The sequence below is a fragment of the Octopus bimaculoides genome, chromosome 1 (assembly GCF_046866305.1).
Source record: "Octopus bimaculoides isolate indiv1 chromosome 1, ASM4686630v1, whole genome shotgun sequence".
In the NCBI taxonomy this organism is placed as follows: Eukaryota; Metazoa; Mollusca; class Cephalopoda; order Octopoda; family Octopodidae; genus Octopus; species Octopus bimaculoides.
The window spans coordinates 41,166,556-41,187,369 of record NC_142928.1 but is presented as its reverse complement, the minus strand read 5'-3'; the positions used below and the strand labels follow the sequence as shown (position 1 = coordinate 41,187,369).

Sequence of the window (20,814 nt, the reverse complement as noted above, 5' to 3'; positions counted from 1 at the left end):
AAGAATATGTTCTTGCCAGGATAGTGCTTCCACTCACGTGTGTAAATTACTGTATGACTCATTTCTTATTACTTAGAACCCATCTTTTCAGTAAGAAACAACAATACTATTTACAAAATTAATTCTGGTATATTAATTAGAGAAGTGTAGATTACTGGTAATTTCCAGAAAATATTTATTATGAAGAATTTGAAGGTAGGCATAGAACCATATCAGCTTTATTCATCTAATGTAGTTCTGTTGTATATGATATAGAAAGACCCCTTTTATTTTGGGGGAAGGTGTATTAGTAAGTTATGTTCCAAGTTTGGTTTCTCTTGATAAGAACTGACTTGGACCATGACAACTGCAAATAGCAGTAAATACAGGTCAAATATGTTCCAAATATATTTGAATTGATCTAGATGTTTGTTTACCCACAATACTGCTTTTATGTGCCTACTACAATATCTTTTTAGAGTGTAATAAAAATATAGACAAAAACACCCCACTCCACAAAAGAAAATATGTGAATGTATTTACATCAGAGCCATCCAGCATAAGACCGAAACCACCATTAGTAACTTCTCCCCTGTGAAATATAAAAGCAGCAGACAATTTCATGTATAAAATATATGATTCATTTAGAATTTTCTTTGTGTAACAATAAAGCAACATTTTTTTTTTTGTTTTAACAATTCAAGGCTTATAATTTTCATAATCAGACATTTATTAACAATATATCCATTATAAGCATGAATTTATTGTGTTGTAACAAATAGAAATAAAGTGGTTTAAGTTAGGCTATAATAAAACTTTCTTCTAAACAATTAGGAGGGGGAGGAGAATGAGGGAGGTATTTTTCAAATCAGAAACCCATTCCAAATGCTTGCAACAGAGGTCTGAGCTCAGAATACAAATATCTGGAACAAATACTGCAAGGCATCTAGTCAGATAACAATTCTTTTAATCTACTGCCTTAACTCTTTAGCATTCAGGTTTCTTTGTCAAATGTAATGCTTATTCATTCACATTATTTTGAATTAATAATGCATTATCTTGTAGCTTTAAAATTTTGATGCTGTGATTGATTATTTTTAGAATGACATTGTAGGGTAGGTATGAGAGACTGTATCTGACTAGTTTTAGCATAAAACAGGTAGAATATTTGAGCCAGATATGGTTGGTTTAAATGCTAAAGAGTTAAAGTAGACTTTGGTGAATTTTGAACTCAGACTGCAGAGATTTCTGACATTAATGGAAGCATTCTGTCTGACATTAATGGTTCTGCCAATTTGCTGCACAATATATATATATCTTTATATAAAGATATAAAACACCATTTAGAAAAATCTTGATTACAAAGCCAAGTGATGTTAAGTGATTTATTGAAGAGCAAAGTACAAAACTTTACAAAAAATGTGTTTCTCTCTCTCACTCTCTCTCCCTCTCCCTCTCCCACTCTCTCTCTCCCACTCTCTCTCTCCCACTCTCTCTCTCCCACTCTCTCTCTCCCACTCTCTCTCTCCCACTCTCTCTCTTTCTGTCTCCATACACACACACACACGCACATATATATATATATAGCAAATGAAAGACGGAAGGTGGAATATACAAGAATTTATTAGTAATCACAACCATTGTTTCGACACATCTAACATCGATCCCTCATGGGTGGGGTACTCAACAACTGATTCAGGAGCATCTGGCAGTGCAGATGTATTTCATCGGGTGATAATTTATCATCTGATGAGATACAAGACCTGGAATGTGGCAGGAGTGAGGGGGCCTAATCAATTTTATTGACCCTAGTGCTCATCTGGTAATATTTTTTCAACCTTGTGTAAGGATTTTCGAGCGAGATCATTGCCAGTGCCCCTGGACTGGCTCTTGTGCGGGTGGCACATAAAATACTCCATTTTGAGTGTGGCCGTTGCCAGTACCGCCTGACTGGCCTTCATGCGGGTGACACGTAAAAGCACCCACTACACTCTCTGAGTGGTTGGCATTAGGAAGGGCATCCAGCTGTAGAAACTCTGCGAAATCAGATTGGAGGCTGGTGTAGCCATCCGGTTTCACCAGCCCTCAGTCAAATCATCCAACCCATGCTAGCATGGAAAGCAGACGTTAAATGATGATAATGATGATGATGATGATGAAAGGATGTCAGACGAAGTCAACCATAGTAGAATTTGAAGTCAGAATAAAAAGCTGAAAGAAATGCCACTAAGCAATTTGTCTGGTTGGCTTACATTTCTGTCAGCCTGCAGCCTTGATACACTGCTTAATATCAATAACATATCAATGAAGTGCAATAGATAATTTTTTTCAAAAGAAATTAATGCACTGAGGCAATAGTTGAAATTATTAATTCTTTATGCTTCACCTTAAGCCAAATATATAGACTTTCACATGATTGCTCAACTTGCTTTAAGTCATACCTTACTGTCTTAAGAAACGAAGAACATATTGTAGCACAAGATACAGTATAATTGAATAAAAGATAGAGATGCTATATCGTTACTCATATATTGCTTGGAGCTAACTTGGAGCTAATCAACAACAAGTCTGTCTCTCCTCTCTTAAAAATGTATTCTAAGATACTTTGCTTTGGTATATAGCAAAATGTATGAGCTAAAAGTTATGCACAGACCCATGGGATTCAATCACTCACTCTGTCTATCTGTCTCTGTCTGTCTGTCTGTATGTATGTATGTATGTCTCTCTCTCACTCTCTCTCTCTCTCAAATATATAACTCCAATTAGAAACAAGATTGTAAACTTTAGACTTCCAGAATAAAGAAGTGTCTCTCGCCTCTCTTTATTAAATGAGTGACACCAAAACAAAAGGTGACTGTAAACTTTAAACTTTTAGAGTAAAGAGGGTTTAAATCTAACTTGGCCAATAGAGTTTTTTCATTTCAACTATAAATACTGATAAGATGTCTAAATAAAAGACAGCTGGATATCATTGTCACAGCTGCAAAATCATATATTGATCAGAGCTATCATGGAGTATATCAACAACAACACCATTCACCTCTGTGTCTCCTCTCTTTTGACATATTGTAATATGCTTTGGGATATAGCAAAATGTATATGGATTCAACGACTCACTCTCTCTTCCTCTCTCTGTCTCCTTTTCTTTTTCTCTCAATTATGAGTGAAACACTTGCAAAAAAAAAAAAAGAAAAAGAAAATTGCAAACCTAGTCTTTTGGAATAAAGAAGGATCAGTTGTAATTTGGTCAACAGACCTCCCTCATTTCAACAGTGGTTGCTGCTGGTTAATTATAAATGGCATTGAGAAAAGAAAATCACAAGCAAAAATTGAGTTATTAGTAAAACATTTGATACAATATACCAATTATTTTGTCCCTTATTTGCCTTTTAGGTGCATTAGTTATTTTGGATATAGAAGGTTTACAAACATACCAGCCGACTCCTCCACCATTGTGAATAGATACCCAAGTGGCTCCACGGAAACTGTCACCAATGACATTTTGAATAGCCATATCTGTGTAAATATATATTTATTTTGTTAAGTCTGGATATGCAAAGAGGAAAATAGATCTGAAAACATGGGAATCTTTTATCTTTCACTTGTTTCAGTCATTGGACTGTGGCCATATTGGGGAACTGTCTTGAAAGTTTTAGTCAAATAAATTGATTCCAGTACTTTTTTTAAGCCTGCTACTTATTCTATCGGCTATTTTTGCTGAATCACTAAATTATGAGGATGTAAATAAACCAACATCAGTTGTCAAGTAGTGGCGGGGGACAAGCACAAATACAAAGACACACATACACAGATATATGCATAGACACACACACATATATATGACAAACTTCTTTCAATTTCCATCTACCAAATTCACTCACAAGGTTTTGGTCAGCCTGAGGCTATGGTAGAAGACACTTGCCCAATGTGCCACACAGTGGGACTGAACCTGGAACCATATAGTTGAAAATCTAACTTCTTACCACAGTCACATGCAGCTTTTATTGATTGACAGAAATTACAGAGTAATTCAGGGCCAAGAGTTTTGTTCATTGATAAGTGCCAGTACATGCAATTCTTGGCTCTTGGGTCACTCTTGAGTCACTCTTGAGTCACTCTCGAGTCATGCTGATTAATAAACAAAAATATTTATTTTATTAGAAATTTTATTAATTTGTTTTCTAATGTTACCATCTAAGATACACTAATACAGATCATTAAATTCTGCACGAAGCAGCTATGCTACATATAATAAACTGTACAAGATTTAATTAAAGCTGCAAGAGCGCGTAAATGACAATTTTCTGACACCAACATATTTGTGGGATTTATAAAGCCATTAGCTTTGTATTCATATGTATCCAGGAAGAGATGAATATCGTCTCTGAGAATGGTTCCAAATAGAACTGAAATCCACTTCAGATTGCTTGTTTTGTTGTTCAAACATAAAATACAACTTTTTTTTTTTAAATAGTAGTTTGCTTTCATTCTCTCAAGCAAGCATGCATTAATAAATATGCACCATGGTTTTTATAATTGTTTTAGGTAAACATTTTGCCACACATAGACATTGAAACTCTCTTGGTTCTCACTCATGATTCAGTGGAACATCCAAGATATGAGAGCTGGAGAGAGAGAAATCTGCACCAGCATCCAGATGGTACTCATTATAGTTGAATAAACTGGAACGACATGAAATGAAGTGCATTGTTGAAGAACACAAAACATCTCCTAGCTCTGGAATGGAATCTACAACCTTATGATCATGAGCTGAATACCCGAACCACTAAGCCACATGTTTTTATTGGACATGTTTATATATCAGTACAAATCTTTACACATTTATAGAGCTTTGGTTGAATCCTTTACTTTTACACTATGGATATATGTTTATTAAGTCTGTTTTAAAATAAGATTTTCTCATGGCTCTGAAAGAAAAGCAAAGAAAAAAATTAAAAAATACTTTTCTTCACTTACCTGCACACAATGCAGATCCATCATAGATGTTGGAAGTTTCTCGGAATGGACTATCAGTTCCACTGACATCATGATGGTCTCGACTAATGACAACTGAACCCTACAGGTAGTAAATTCACAAAAAAGTTGCAAATCACTTAGAAGTTCACAGAATTTGACTACTTGGAATAGACTAACTTGGAATATCCTTATTATAGTTCAAATGAGGAAAACGCTTAACGTTTTTTATAGTAAACCTTGATATATTGTCACAGAAGTAGTTAATAAAATAGTAGTTCTCAGGTAGATTCAATGTGTCATAGAATGTGACAAAGCCATCCCCTTGAATTACAGGCACAACTCATTTTTGCTAGCTGAGTGAAGAAGAAGAAGAAGAAGAAGAAGAAGATGATGATGATGATGATGGAGGAAGAGGAGGAGATCTATGTAATGGAAAAATAATTAGTCTCATTTTCTATATAAATTTGATATTTTTATTACAATAAAGCCATAAAATAAAATGAAAATTTGTTCAACCTACCTTCAGTTTTCCTTCTTTCACAGCTTTATTGAATTCTAGAGCAATTTGTGATCTACCATTTTGGTCAGCATATAAAATCCTGGCTTGAGAACCTACAACCTATATGAACATAAAAGGTATTTTGCAAATATATTAAAACTGTCATTAAAATTTTAATTACAATTTTTAAGAACATTTTTCTAATTTTATTACATTTTAGAAAATAAAGTTCTAAATCTAAGTCCATTGCTGTAAAGTACCATAAAGTAATGCTGCACAAACACACACGCACACACACACATGCACACACACATATATGCATGCACACGCATGCAGGTGCACACACACACACACACACACACACACACACACACCATATTCAGTTTCATAAAGACAAAGATATTGTGTACTCAAAGTAGGAATTTTACAGCTAGTTGACGTTTTTCTTTGACTTCATTCATTATTATGTCCATTAAAGTACAAGCATAGCTGTGCAGTAAAGAAGGTTATTTTGCAACCACATTGTTTTGGGTTCAGTCCCATTGCACTGTACATTGGGCAAATGTCTTCTACGATAGTCCTAGGCTGTGAGTGATTTTGATAGATAGAAACTGTAGAAGCTTGTCATATATGTACATATATATATGTGTGTATATATATATATATATATATATATATATATATATATATATATATATACATATATAAGAGGTTAGCTGAGTTAGATGTTAAAATAACCATCAAAGAGATAGAAGTATCCATTACACTACCGGTATACCAGCATATTACCTATGTTTAAGCATGGGTATACATATGCAAGCATATTATGCTCATAAATTATAGGTAAAGACAAGGATAAACATGAGTTTATCAAGAATTAAAATTTAAAGAAGACAGAAAATGGAGTAATTCTTCTGTCTTCTTTATATATGTATATATATATATATATATATATATATATATATATATAATAATTGAAAAGGTTGGAGTCAACAAAGAGGCATGCAGTTGGAATTTATTTGCAATCGTTACAATTGTTTCTATGCAACGCAACTACACATCTCTTGATACACTCAGTGGCTACTACTAACTCCAGGCCACAACAGACAGATAGGATACTCTTGAAGCTGAGGATTTGAATTTACAGAGAAAATATTTATATATCACCTGAGGAAACACAACTAGATCTCATAATGCAAGGAAGCAGTTGCATAACCAAGTACCTGCAAGCCTGGAGAACTGCATTGTGCAGAAACAATTGCAGTGATTGCAAATAAATGACCAACTGTACTCCTCCTTATTGACTCCACATTTTTCAATTATCTATTCACACACTACAAAAACCTAAACGTAAATCTGGCAGCATGTATAATACTACTACTGGATAGCACAGGGTGAAATCTGAAGGTGGACGAGCTTTATACTGTAGTATTATACATGCTGCCAGATTTACGTTTGGGTTTTTGTAGTGTGTGAATAGATAATTGAGTGGTTGGCATTAGGAAGGGCATCCAGCTGTAGAAACTCTGCCAAATTTAGATTGGAGCCTGGTGTTGCCATCCGGTTTCACCAGTCCTCAGTCAAATCGTCGAACCCATGCTAGCATGGAAAGCGGACGTTAAACGATGATGATGATGATGATGATGATATATATACATACATACACACACACACGTGTGTGTGTGTGTGTATTTGTGTTTATATCTCCCCACCATTTGATAACCAGTGTTTGTTTATGTCCTTGCAATTTAATGGTTCAGAAAAAGAGACTGATAAAATAAGTGCCAGACTTAAAAATAAGTACTGAAGTTGATTTGAAGTCATTCAAAGCAGTGCTCCAGCATGGCTACAGTTCAATGACTGAAACAAGTAAAAGAAATGAAAGAAACAAAAAGAAATCAACTTTGCATATCACTATAATTAACACATCTTGAAAAATTGTACTAAAAATAATTATATCATCTATGAAATTAAGAATATCTAAGACTTTTAGGATATAAAATATTTGTATACCATACCATTTTATGTTGGCCAGCTTCTTTAATCCAGCGAATATTATCTTTATATTGTTCTCTCACAACAGCGGAACCTGTAATAAAATTTGTCAAAGCATTTAGGATGAAATTGCACACAAAATTGGACTCAGCAGTAACATAAGAATAAAATATTGATTAAATATATTGTTTATACTTCCACAATATACTGTGTATGCTTCTCTCTGGTACTCTGCCTCCTTTGATAAAGATTTTAATATAAAGGAAAGTGGCAGAACTCATAGCTAAGCAGGCCATCCTGGGACTGATTTGGTTGATTTAGTTGCTGTTAGCTTAAACTTCTGCAGTTTAATTATCAGTAAGGAAAAATGTGAACAAGAATAGTGTTTCATAAACTCTGAAGAATGAAGGTTTATATGAAGTGTTTAATATAGAGTTTGGTGATAAGATGGGACAGAGATGAGGAGAAGAGAGAAACATAGTGATACTAGGTGATAAAATAACTTCCTAGTTTTAGAGGAGAACCCTTATTTCCTCTGCTGTGATGTACGAATGAGGGAGTGTGCAAATCTCTGTTTTGATTATTTACTGATTTCATTTTTTTTCTCCATTACTGTATATTTTTGTAAATTATATTGTTTTTCACTATATATTTTAGTAAATTATGTTTTTTTTTTCACTGAATTATTAGAAATAAAGATGGAAAATATCTTACTTATAGGATAGGGTTACTAGGTGAATGTACATTGTAACTCAATTTAAATTTGCTTTTAAAGTAATCAATTATATATTTCAGAGATACCTTTTAATCAAATTGAAATATAGGAATTACCTAAAGTCTGATGTTTTTTAACAAATATCTTCAAACTTAACTTTTATTCACTTCATTTATGTTGCTACTAACAACAAGATGACTGTAATATCATGAATCCTTTATTAAAGTGTACGCGGGGGTGCTGAAAAGTTCCTGGCTTTGGGTAAAATAAAGTACAGGAGGATCAGTTAATTATGATTTTATTCAACATATCTCCCTCTTAGAGTCACACACTTATTGCAGCAGTTCTTCAGTTTTTCTAAACCCTGTAAAAGAATTCAGAAGGTTGGGCCTCCAATCAAGCCTTTCACAATACTCTTAAAGCCAGGAACTTTCCGGCACCCACTCATATATAAGGAATTCTTTTACATTGGCTGTAACTTCCTAAACTCCATGAGTAGCTGCTTTGAAGCTGTTGTAATATATAGATTTTGAAACCAATTAGATTAATTCATAAATTCATCTGTTTTATGTCTGTTTCCAACATTGACCCAGCACACTGGGAGGATATCTCGGCAAACAGACCCCTCTGGAGACACACCATCAAAACGGGTTCATTGGACTTCGAGAAAGCCCGAGTCACAGGAGCTGAACTCAAGAGACGGGAGAGAAAGCAGCGCCTTCTATCCCTTGTCCACAATGTCCCCGTATGTTTCATGCAACCCTTGGATTGCGGAGCCATCTGCGGTTCAAACACCCAGGAAAATGAACTGGATTGCAAGCTCGGAAACACAAGATGCAGTCAACTATATACTATATGTTAGATTAGTATATTATTGAGGCATTGTTTTACAGCTGGATGCTTCTCCTATTGCAAAGGTTGTAAACATTTGCACAGACAAATACATACATGCATACAAATAAACACATATGCATATACATATACATATGTATCTTTTATCTGTTGTCTTTTACTTATTCCATTTATGAGACTGTGGCCAGACTGGGGCATTGCCTTGAAGAATTTTAGCCAAATGAATTGACCCCAGCATTTATTATTTTTTAAGCCTGGTACTTATTCTGTTAGTCACTTTTGCCAAACTGCTAAATTAGCGGGACATAAACATGCCATTGCTGGTTGTTAGGTGATAGTGGAAGGGAAAAAACATGGCTGAAAACACACACACACACACACACACACACACACACACACACACACACACACACACACACACACACACACACACACACACACACACACACACACACACACACACACACACACACACACACACACACACACACACACACACACACACACACACACACACACACACACACACACACACACACACACTGAGTTTCTTTCAGTTTCTGTTGGCCAAATCCACTCACAAGGCCTTGATTGGTCTGAGGTTATAGTAGCAGACACTGGCCAAGTTGCCATGCAGTGGGACTAAATCCAGGATCATGGTCGGGATGCAAACTTCTTACCACACAGCTACTACAACTGTGTCTATATATTTAGAGAGAGAGAGAGAGAGAGAGAGAGAGAGAGAGAGAGAGAGAGATATTTTTTGTACAGTTTCTACCAACTGAATTAACTGACAAGGTAAAGTGCATGCAGTAGGGTTGAACTTAAAGCTACATGGTTGAGTGGTAAACTTCTAATCACACAGTTATGCATGCTTGCAACTCAAGCTATACCTGCAACTATTTGTAAGAATTTGGTATTCATGTCTGAAAGAAACTGGAATTGTGTTAAAAGAAAAAAATTTAAAAACATGCAAACTCTTAAATAAATAATTTTCACAGAAGTTGCATTTTTGAAACTTACTTGTTTTTGATGCTATTTTTTCCAGAATATTTGCAGCAATCATATCTGATTTTTCAAGGTCTTCTTTATCTCCTGATGTACAAACCCATCTTAATTTGACATGAAAATATCAATAACATATACATGCATTAGTTTTACATTTAGTAATATCATTAAATAATTGTCATATGGACGAAAATAGCTAATAACTTGCTGACAAGAAAATAATAAATTGAAGTGCTCCAAGAATTAAATTAATTGGTAGCTTACAAGGAGTTCAGGCTAAATTTGACAGTTTGCATAAAAGAAAAGAAAACAATATCCCATCCAAATAGAAACGTATTTTATAAATCAAAAAACATCAACTAGATTATGGCAGGGAGATAAACATTTCATGCAAAGTAGCTGCTCTCAGCTTCCAATATGGTCTCAAGATAGCTCCAGAACCTGGCACATGTGTTCTTCACTTGGGAAGATCTTAGAACACCTCCTTGATTTTGACCGCTAGCTTGGCCTTGGTGCTGCAGGCACAGTGGTTGGTATATCTCTTAACTACACCCCACACATAGTAATCCATGTTATTATAATCAGGGGAATTAGGATGTCAGAAATTGGGGCTGATGAATTCATAGAAATTCTCCAACAACCATTTCTGACTCTTTCCAGAGATATGGCAAAGAAACAAATCCTGCTGCCACACACATATGACCTTCCAGTAGCAAATCTCTCTAGCCAGGGTTTGACCACAATCTCTAATAGATTCACATAGCCATCTAAATAGAGCCTCAGGCTCTGTGCAAAGATGTGGGGCAACATGACATCATCCTCACTGGAGACACACCCAAAGATCATCACAGTTTTTGGGAATTTGGTGTTTATGATATGTGGGACATCACATGGATTGTAGGTAAGCCACCTGTTATTCTAGGTGTTGTGCAATTGGTCTTAGCAGAAATTCTTTTCATTTGAGAGCCAGATCATCCCCAGCTCAACAGAATCCCCCAGCTTGTTCGGGAGCTTCCTTGTTTTTGTGAAGTGGTTTTCTTTGACCTTGACTGTCACAATTTGTCCCTCACATCTCTAGTATGAGTGGTAGCAAAGGCCCTCGTTCAGAACCAACTTCATAGTGGTAACTCCAACACCTGCCTATCTTGCCAAAGTCTGCATTTCCTTGCTCAGATCTTCCATCACTTTGTTCAAAGATGTGAGGATGAATTCTGGTGTGTAAGCACAGTAAGAATGACTGCTGCATCCCCTCCTGCTGAAAGTCTACATTGTTTCCACTGTAACTGTCTATGCCATGTCTTACAACCTTCACAGTACCTATGTATGTATGTATGTATCTGATCTGTATATCAGTAATTTTTATATATTGGCAAAGGGTGTAAATACTGAAAAGAAAATGAAGTAACTGGTGACTCTTGAATGAAGTCTATTGTGATATTTGTTCTGCACCAAGTTACATAGAAACTCATTTTATTGCTCATCATCAGAAAAGCATTGAATACTTATGGGTCAACTGGTAATTGATAACCAACAGTGCTATTGTTCTGGAATCACAATATAAAATAAATAAATATCCGGTGAAAATAATGATTATAGGCAAAAACTTAAAATCCAAAATACCTGAAAGGTCCAAATCCAAGAGAGAATATATCTCCCATGATATCTTGTACATATGATGGATACCGAAATTTTATTCCATACATAGTTTCACATTTCCCAACATCAGCTCCTTAAATCAGATGAAAAAAAATACAAGAAAAACAAAGAATATGGTTTTCAATTGTCAATTTAGTATTTCAGACTAATTTACATGTAATCCCATTGAGTAATGTCAAAGTTTTATCCTCTTGTTACCCAAGCATGTTACCCAACATGTCACTAAAATACAAATTTGTCTCTCGATTTTCTGAAAATTTAATGAAGTTTGGTTTCTTTAGGAATGATTAGTCTAACTTCAGGAAATATTTATTGTATAATATGTAGTTGACTGGCATATGCTTGTATTTGACTGAAAATATAATTTTAAATGCTAGACTTCTGTTTGACTGGATTTAACAAGAATATAAAATCAGAATGGATAAGATGAAAATGTTTTGTAATTTTTTAGATATCACTTCTAAAAATCCCCTCTCCACATTGTCAAAGACAAATTGATTTGATTAAAATGACACATGAGGTTTTTCGAGCGAGGTCGTTGCCGGTGCCCCAGGGCTGGCTCTTGTGCGGGTGACACATGAGGTTTTTTCGAGCGGGATCGTTTGCCAGTGCCCCCCCCCGGACTGGCTCATGTGCGGGCGACACATGAAATCTTTCGAGCGGGATCGTTGCCAGTGCCCCTGGACTGGCTCATATGCGGGCGACACATGATATCTTTCGTGCGAGATCGTTGCCAGTGCCCATGGACTGGCTCTTGTGCGGGTGACACATGAGGTTTTTTCGAGCGGGATCGTTTGCCAGTGCCCCCCCCCGGACTGGCTCATGTGTGGGCGACACATGAAATCTTTCGAGCGGGATCGTTGCCAGTGCCCCTGGACTGGCTCTTGTGCGGGTGACACATGAGGTTTTTTCGAGCGGGATCGTTTGCCAGTGCCCCCACCCGGACTGGCTCATGTGCGGGCGACACATGAAATCTTTCGAGCGGGATCGTTGCCAGTGCCCCTGGACTGGCTCATATGCGGGCGACACATGATATCTTTCGTGCGAGATCGTTGCCAGTGCCCATGGACTGGCTCTTGTGCGGGTGACACATGAGGTTTTTTCGAGCGGGATCGTTTGCCAGTGCCCCCCCCCCCCCCCCCGGACTGGCTCATGTGTGGGCGACACATGAAATCTTTCGAGCGGGATCGTTGCCAGTGCCCCTGGACTGGCTCATATGCGGGCGACACATGATATCTTTCGTGCGAGATCGTTGCCAGTGCCTATGGACTGGCTCTTGTGCGAGTGACACATGAGGTTTTTTGAGCGAGATCGTTGCCGGTGCCCCTGGACTGGCTCTTGTGCGGGTGGCACATAAAAGACACCATTTCGAGCGTGGCCGTTTTCGTGCGGGTGACACGTAAAAGCACCCACTACACTCTCTGAGTGGTTGGCGTTAGGAAGGGCATCCAGCTGTAGAAACTCTGCCAAATTAGATTGGAGCCTGGTGTTGCCATCCGGTTTCACCAGTCCTCAGTCAAATCGTCCAACCCATGCTAGCATGGAAGGCGGACGTTAAACGATGATGATGATGATGATGACTGCATAATTAGGCCTTTTAAAACTGTAATATTAAATATATTCATTCTTCCCTTTTATCAATATCATTGTGACCTTTGTCATTCTCTCATCATCATTATCCTCCTCCCCCTCTTCCTACTCCTGTTCTTCTATATCATTAGCAGCTAAATTTGTCCAAGTATGTGGTTGCTAGTGGGTACTCACTACTGATGATGCTCAAGGATGTAGGAATCTATATTTAGCAATTCAACTGCAGCTGCTGTACACTTTTTGTCTGCTACTGATATGCTTCTGTGTTTTTTAACACTATACATTTATATGAGATGCTGTCTTGAGGTGAATACTACAGTTTTGTGGCTTTCTACTGTATATCCACACTAAGATATTCAGAATGCTTTTTTAAGCTATAAGATTTTAAAATATTTAACAGTGAAATTGATGAATAAAAAATGAATTTTAAAATTATACCTGCATGACCAGCCTCAAGAAGAAAAGCATTTCCATAGTCCCAGAAAAACATTCCATGATCAGATAACTTATTCAGAGCTTTTACATGGTGTCTCAGACTGTTAAAGAGGCAAAGAAATAAAACAGAAATTTATTGTATTTGTGTATTTTATATCTTTTCTACCCCTTAGCATTCAGATTCATGTTGCTATCAATTAATCATGCATTATTTTGTAGCTTCAAGATTTTGATCATGTGACTGTGTATTTTTGAGTGTACATGTGAGAGGCTACATCTGTTTAATTTGAACATAAAACAGGTAGTATATTTGGGCCAGATATGGCCGGTTTAAATGTTGTTGTTGTTGTTGTTGGCACTCCATCGCTTACAACGTTGAGGGTTCCAGTTGATCCGATCAACGGAACAGCCTGCTTGTGAAATTAACGTGCAAGTGGCTGACCACTCCACAGACACGTGTACCCTTAACATAGTTCTCGGGGATATTCAGCGTGACACAGTGTGACAAGGCTGACCCTTTAAAATACAGGCACAACAGAAACAGGAAGTAAGAGTGAGAGAGAGTTGTAGTGAAAGAGTACAGCAGGGTTCGCCGCCATCCCCTGCAGGAGTCTCGTGGAGATTTAGGTGTTTTCGCTCAATAAACACTCACAACGCCCAGTCTGGGAATCGAAACCACGATCCTATGACCACGAGTCTGCTGCCCTAACCACTGGGCCATTGCGCCTCCACAAGGCTGGTTTAAATACTAAAGGATTAATGTATGCATTTATGTAAATATTATTATATTTTTTATTCCTTAGCTGATTTTGGTCATTGGACTGAGGCCATGTTGAGGCACCACCTTCAAAGTTTAAGTAGAACATATTGATATTAGTGTTTATTATAATTTGGAATTTATCTGATTGTTGAACCTCTGTGCTACAGGGTAAAATGGGACATATAAACAATGCCTATTTTTAAAATTGTGCAAACAGAAGCACGCACACATACACACACACATTTGTTCATTCATTTCATATGCATCTTATTATGCTCGCATGGGTTAGACAGATATTTTATTGAAGCATTGTTTTATAGCTGGATACTCTTCCTGATGCTGACCTTCACCTGTTTTTCAAGTAAAGGATCTCTTGTCCCATTTGGTTTTGATAGCGCAAAGCAAGCAGATGACTTTCCTGTACATTGCAACTTTCATAGAAGCAAGCACAGATGTAAACAAACACACAGACACACATACATGCACTTTTAGTGCCTATCTACCAAATACACAAACACACACACATCTATTTTGAGATAAATTTCATATAAAACACGTTTTGTGGCAGTGTTTTAAAAAGAGAATCAACACAGAATGAATTAAGAAGCAAATATTGTTTTTACGTTTCCTGCACTAATTGACAGAACTTCTCTGGGTCTTCATGCATTAATATTTGTGATTCTTCAAAAGTTATCTGTTGATAAAAAAAAAAAAAAAAGATGATTTGGTTATTATATTGATTTAGCACACAGCCAGAAATAAAAAATGGAGCAGTCTCTTCTTCTGAACCAAACCAATAAAAAAATTATTTTGCTGGACTTATAATTAAATTATTCAATTCACAGTATTTATGATTCTGCTAGGACACAATTTAACTCTTTAGCATTTAATCTGGCCATATCCAGCTCAAATATTCTTTATGTTGAAACTGACCAGATCCAATCTCTCACACCTACCCTACAATGTCATTCTAAAGATATACAAACACACTGTTGAAATCTTGAAGCTACAAGATAATGCATGATTAATTCAAAACAATGTGAATAAATAGGAATTCATTTGATAAAGAAATCTGAATGCTAAAGGGAAGATTAACCAGATTTGATTCAAAATATACAAAAACCAGGTATTTTCATCTGTTCTATACTATGTTGGCTAATGTATAATATAATATTGTACATTCTGGCAGTGAAACAATATTTTATTAATACACCAATAAATTATTAATAAAACAATGAAGAATTACATTATGTATGCAAAAAATTTATCTGATTTGCTAAATAGTAGTTGTGAATAGATTCTACAAGCAAAGTACAATCTTTTCTACTCTAGGCACAAGGCCTGAAATTTTGGGGGAGGGGGCCAATTGATTAGATCCACCCCAGTACGCAACTGGTACTTAATTTATCAACCCTGAAAAGATGAAAGACAAAGTCGACCTTGGTGGAATTTGAACTCAGAACATAAAGACAGATGAAATACTGCTAAGCATTTCGCCTGGCATGCTAATGTTTCTGCCAGCTCGCCACCTTACAAGCAAAGTGTAATGGGGCAGAAATGTGCATCTAGCAATCTAACCAATCACTGCTGGATGATTTTTGTCTGCTCCCAATATATGCTGTGTTTTAAAACACAGTACGGGATCTTTGTGGTTATCATCACTGTCAACAATTTTGTTCCAATTGTTTTCAAATTTGGTATGTGGATTAAGTTTTGTATACTAATTAAGAAAATGAAACTCTTTTTTCCTATAAGTTCATAATTAAAAGTTATTAGCCTTTGAAATTTACAAAACTTGGTTATTTTAGCCATCAGAAGCAAGTATTTTACACGTCACTGGGAAGTTCTGTTAGCATATTAAGCAGAAAAAGCACCACATGTTTCATAGCTGATTGTGAAGAACTTGCTTCTGATTGACTGAAATACCTAAGTTTTGTAAATTTCAAAGGCTTCTCATAGTAACCAAAGATGTTGCACATGTACACAAGGAGTGTAGTCAACAAATTGAAAGTACCTGGGTATCTTTAAAGTGTGAAAACAAACACCGGTGTGGGACTCTATCTTTGTGAATTTATGTGGAGAAGGAAATATGAGAAAGATAGTTTATTTTATAAAATCCTAGAGTGTATTGCAAACTTTTGTTCTTGAGTTTTTTAACAAATAAATGTCTGTTTTAAGCAATGTTTTGACTGTTATTTCTAGCAACTCCTATTGGTTTTTTTATAGCTTTTAAATATTCAATTTGCTTACTCTTTACTCTTTACTCTTTTACCTGTTTCAGTCACTTGACTGTGGCCATGCTGGAGCACTGCCTTTAGTCGAGGAAATCGACCCCAGGACTTATTCTTTGTAAGCCTAGTACTTATTCTATCAGTCACTTTTGCCAAACCGCTAAGTTATGGGGATGCAAACACACCAACATTGGTTGTCAAGCAAATCTTCTAATGTTTGTTCACTGTTTACTTTAGCTAGTTTAATGTTTTGACATGACGGTGCCCCCCACCCACCCACTTCTTGTTACTGTGACAAATGATGGAAAAGGCAATGAATGTGCTCTTTTCTGATTGGCTGAAAATTATGAAAATTATCAAACTTTGAATGCCTGTAACATTTTTGCCAAATTTTTCTGGAATAAATGAATAACAAATTCAGATTCAGCGTCAAAAATTACATCTATACAAAACATTGAAAAATTTCTTTAAAGATTTCGACATGCAGTGACAATAACCACAAAGATCCATAGTACGTCCATAACAGATATTATCTGCTGGTGAACACTGTAGAAAAAAAATAGTTTGATTTTTCATGATGTATTTACATTAAGTATGATACAAATATAGCTACTAAATAGTAGGTTTATCTTTTATCTTTTACTCATAGTAGTCATGAAACCGTGGCCAGGCTGGGGCACTGTATTGAAAAAATTTTAGTTGAATAAATTGACCCCAGTTCATATATATATATTTTAAAGCTTGATACTTATTCCATTGGTATCTTTTGCTGAACTGCTATGTCACAAGTATGTAAACACACCAATACTGGTTGTCAAATGGTGGTGGGGGCAAATACAGACACAAAGACACACACGCACATACACATTATGGATTTCTTTCAGTTTCTGCCTACCATATCCACTCACAAGACTTTGGTTGTCTTGTGGCTATAGTAGAAATAGAAGGCACTTGCCCAAATTGCCATACAGTGCAACTGAACCTAGAACAATGTGGCTGGGAAGTAAACTTTTTACCACACAGCCATGAAGACAGTATATAATTACTGACAAAATCTCAATACAGGATTGAAACTAGTTCAGTAGCTACCTCTTTTTCTCTACATGAAGATATTGTATTCAAAGACATGATGTTTACATCTGTTTAATGTTGGATAAATACACTGTAGTACAATAAAGTAGTGAAACAAAATGTTGTTAATGCACCAGTAGTTTAGAATGAGTAAGTAATAGCATTGTTCTAAATTTGAGGAAGGCAAGTCTTTGTAATGCATTTTAACTATGGTGGAGGATTTGTCAACTAGGAGAAGAATCAGAGTGATAATGAGATTTTGTATGTGCAGTGACCTCAAGGGTTGCAAGCTGTTAATGTTTTGGATGGGGTGGCTATATTAATGTTTTCCATGTGACCATTAGACTACAGACCTTCCTGGATGAATTGTTTTATAAAGTTGATACAGATCAGGGGTCTCCAAAGTGGTTGATATCGACCTCTGGGGATCGATGGGACTATTCATAGGGTCGATAAATGCACATCTACTTGATTATTATTATTATTTATTTATTTTCTTGTAAATGCCTGGGGGTTGATGAAGAGTCAAAGATTCCATGAAGGAGTCGATGGTCTTAATAGTTTGGGGACCCCTGATATAGATGTAAGATGTTGACATCATATAAAGAAAAAATGGTATTATATATGGGTAACACAGTTTGGTTACTGGAATTGAATTATGTATTCTAATTTTATTTTATACCTGCATTGGATAGTAACCTCCAGCAAAAGGATTGTGGCATGATGTTTGATCAGATCCCAAATCCACAAGTAATTCACCAGTGTTTTCATATTCCGTAATCAAACGATCCCTAAAAAGATGAAACACAACATATGAATTATAAACATAATAATTATAGTAATTTTCCTGAAATACATATAAACTTCTGCATAATAAAACTGAACCGAAAGGATTTTTGAATAATTTATTCAGTTTACATGGGCCAAGAGGGGACGCTTACAGTGGGATGAAATTCTTAGTACCAACCACTTTGTCAGGAATAGGAAATGGTTGTTAATTTTGTAGCCAAATAGAGAGTCATGACTTGCCCAAGAATGCAAATTAATACCTTTGATCTATAGGCAAGAATTTATACATCTTTATCGATCAAAGTTCGTATCTATTACACTTAATGATATATAAAAATCTGAGTTATCAACATGTCAGAATATTTGCTTAATGTCAGTAAGATCAATGTGCTGGATTAGTCTCTACATGACCTTTAGTTTAAATTTTGTAACACTTATTCATTAATGATCATTATCTTAGTGTCTGACTGACAAACAAAATTATTCTTACTTCATCGTCTGACAGTTTGTAGGATGAAGGCCATCAGGTTGAAAAACAATGGAAACATATGTTATACCTATCCAAACATTAAGCTACTTGAATAGTTATGTATTATTAATTTTAAGCTTACTTTAGCTCCTTTATAAATAACCTTGGTAACCCTAATAAATCTTCCATTAACTGTTAACTTGCACCTGACCTTGATAATGCACAAAATACTCAATAAAGTTTGTTTTTAATCCACATTGACAAATAAGAAATATGACGACTAAGTCCAGCTTCTGTAATAATCTCAATAGGAATTCAGAACATATAATGCCTTGCTATTGATTTGAAATTACATCTAAAGAAATATGAACAGTTTTTTAGGTGAATTCAACAAAGTGATATTTTTTTCACTTTAAATATTTATAAAAGTTACCATAAATCCACAACATTTCCATGGTAACCAATACTTGTTGGCTTTTTCTCTTTTCGACCAGTTCGAATCAAATCAACACAATGATCTAAATTGGCAGCAATCTTCAATAACCAACCTTGCTTATAACGTTTAAGTAAGGCATTTTTATCAACCTGTAAATACATAAAGCAGTTAATTATCATTATTATTATTATTATTGTTGTTGTTGTTGTTGTTGTTATTATTATTATTATTATTATTATTATTATTATTATTATTATTCAATTGAATTGCATTTTATTTCATCTTCCAGCCGAGTCTCAACCAAAGACCTAAGGCACGTATATATTAGATGGAAAGAAACTTCCCGAGAATGTGAGCAGTTGATGTCAACATAATTTTTTGAGTCTCATGGACTGTTGGTTTCCCAGGGATACGGCCAAAAAATTTGTCATTACCCTTCTTTATCATTCCCAGGGTTTTTAATTGCCACGTCCTGGATATCTCAATCTCAAGGTCCTTATATTTTGAAAGCTTTTTAAATCCCTTTGTTGAGATGTTTCTATCAGTAGGCACTGTCATATCAATTAACAGGTATGTTTTTGGGAAACACATAAGAACAATTCATAATATAATATAAATTGATATTGTTTAGTACAAAATCAGACTGATTTAATAAACTTATGATAAAAGGAAATTCTAGCTTTGACTAAACCATCTCTTTAGAGTACAAATCGTCTATATTTTACTTGTTTCAGTAATTGAATTGCAGCTATGCAAGGGCACTACCTCAAAAGGTTTAGTTGAACAACTGACCCCAGGACATTAAAACATTTTTGTGCTTATTCTATTTGTTTATTGGCCTCTTTTACCAAACTGCTAAGTTATAGCGAGTAGACAAATCAACACCAGTTGTCAAGAAGTGGTTAGACAAATGCAAACATAATACAAATACCATACTGTGTTTAATAATAGCATCAATACCATATTGAGACACAAATCACACAATTAGAAGGCCAGCTATTGATTGCTGTTAGACACATCATTAACATTTGAAGTTGATTGTAAGAGTTAAAGTTTGAATTATAATATACCCACCTCAGCTACAACTCCAACACAACCTGCAATAACTGCTGCTTTTGCCTGTGCCCCACTCATGCCTCCCAAGCCAGATGTGACAAATACCTGTTGGAAATAGTAATAGTCATAATACATAACATGTAATAATAGTAATCGTTATACTTGAGGATGGTCATATTTTGCCAATTAAACACACACACTATATATTTGGTCTTCACTTCAACTTATTATTATTATTATTATTATTATTATTATTATTTTTTTTTTTGTTTCTTCTTTCTTCAAATTTTCTTCCA

At 35.6% G+C, this 20,814-nt stretch overlaps 1 protein-coding gene across 3 annotated transcripts in view; it reads right to left on the bottom strand.

Moving 5' to 3' along the window:
- The window catches only part of LOC106871137 (urocanate hydratase), a 37,910-nt gene that overhangs the window by 2,495 nt on the left and 14,601 nt on the right, over positions 1-20,814 (bottom strand). For 2 of the 3 annotated variants that reach the window (XM_014917450.3, XM_089350552.1), the window contains exons 8-19: positions 20,537-20,623; positions 19,460-19,611; positions 18,451-18,559; positions 15,090-15,160; positions 13,710-13,807; positions 11,646-11,754; positions 10,041-10,129; positions 7,474-7,544; positions 5,477-5,575; positions 4,957-5,056; positions 3,414-3,495; positions 523-571 (exon numbers count right to left, since the gene is read on the bottom strand). In XM_014917450.3, coding sequence (XP_014772936.1) covers positions 523-571; positions 3,414-3,495; positions 4,957-5,056; positions 5,477-5,575; positions 7,474-7,544; positions 10,041-10,129; positions 11,646-11,754; positions 13,710-13,807; positions 15,090-15,160; positions 18,451-18,559; positions 19,460-19,611; positions 20,537-20,623 — 1,116 coding nt within the window. Of the gene's footprint in view, positions 1-522; positions 572-3,413; positions 4,108-4,956; positions 5,057-5,476; positions 5,576-7,473; positions 7,545-10,040; positions 10,130-11,645; positions 11,755-13,709; positions 13,808-15,089; positions 15,161-18,450; positions 18,560-19,459; positions 19,612-20,536; positions 20,624-20,814 lie in introns of all 3 variants that reach the window. The other variant, XR_016241431.1, reaches the window with a different exon arrangement.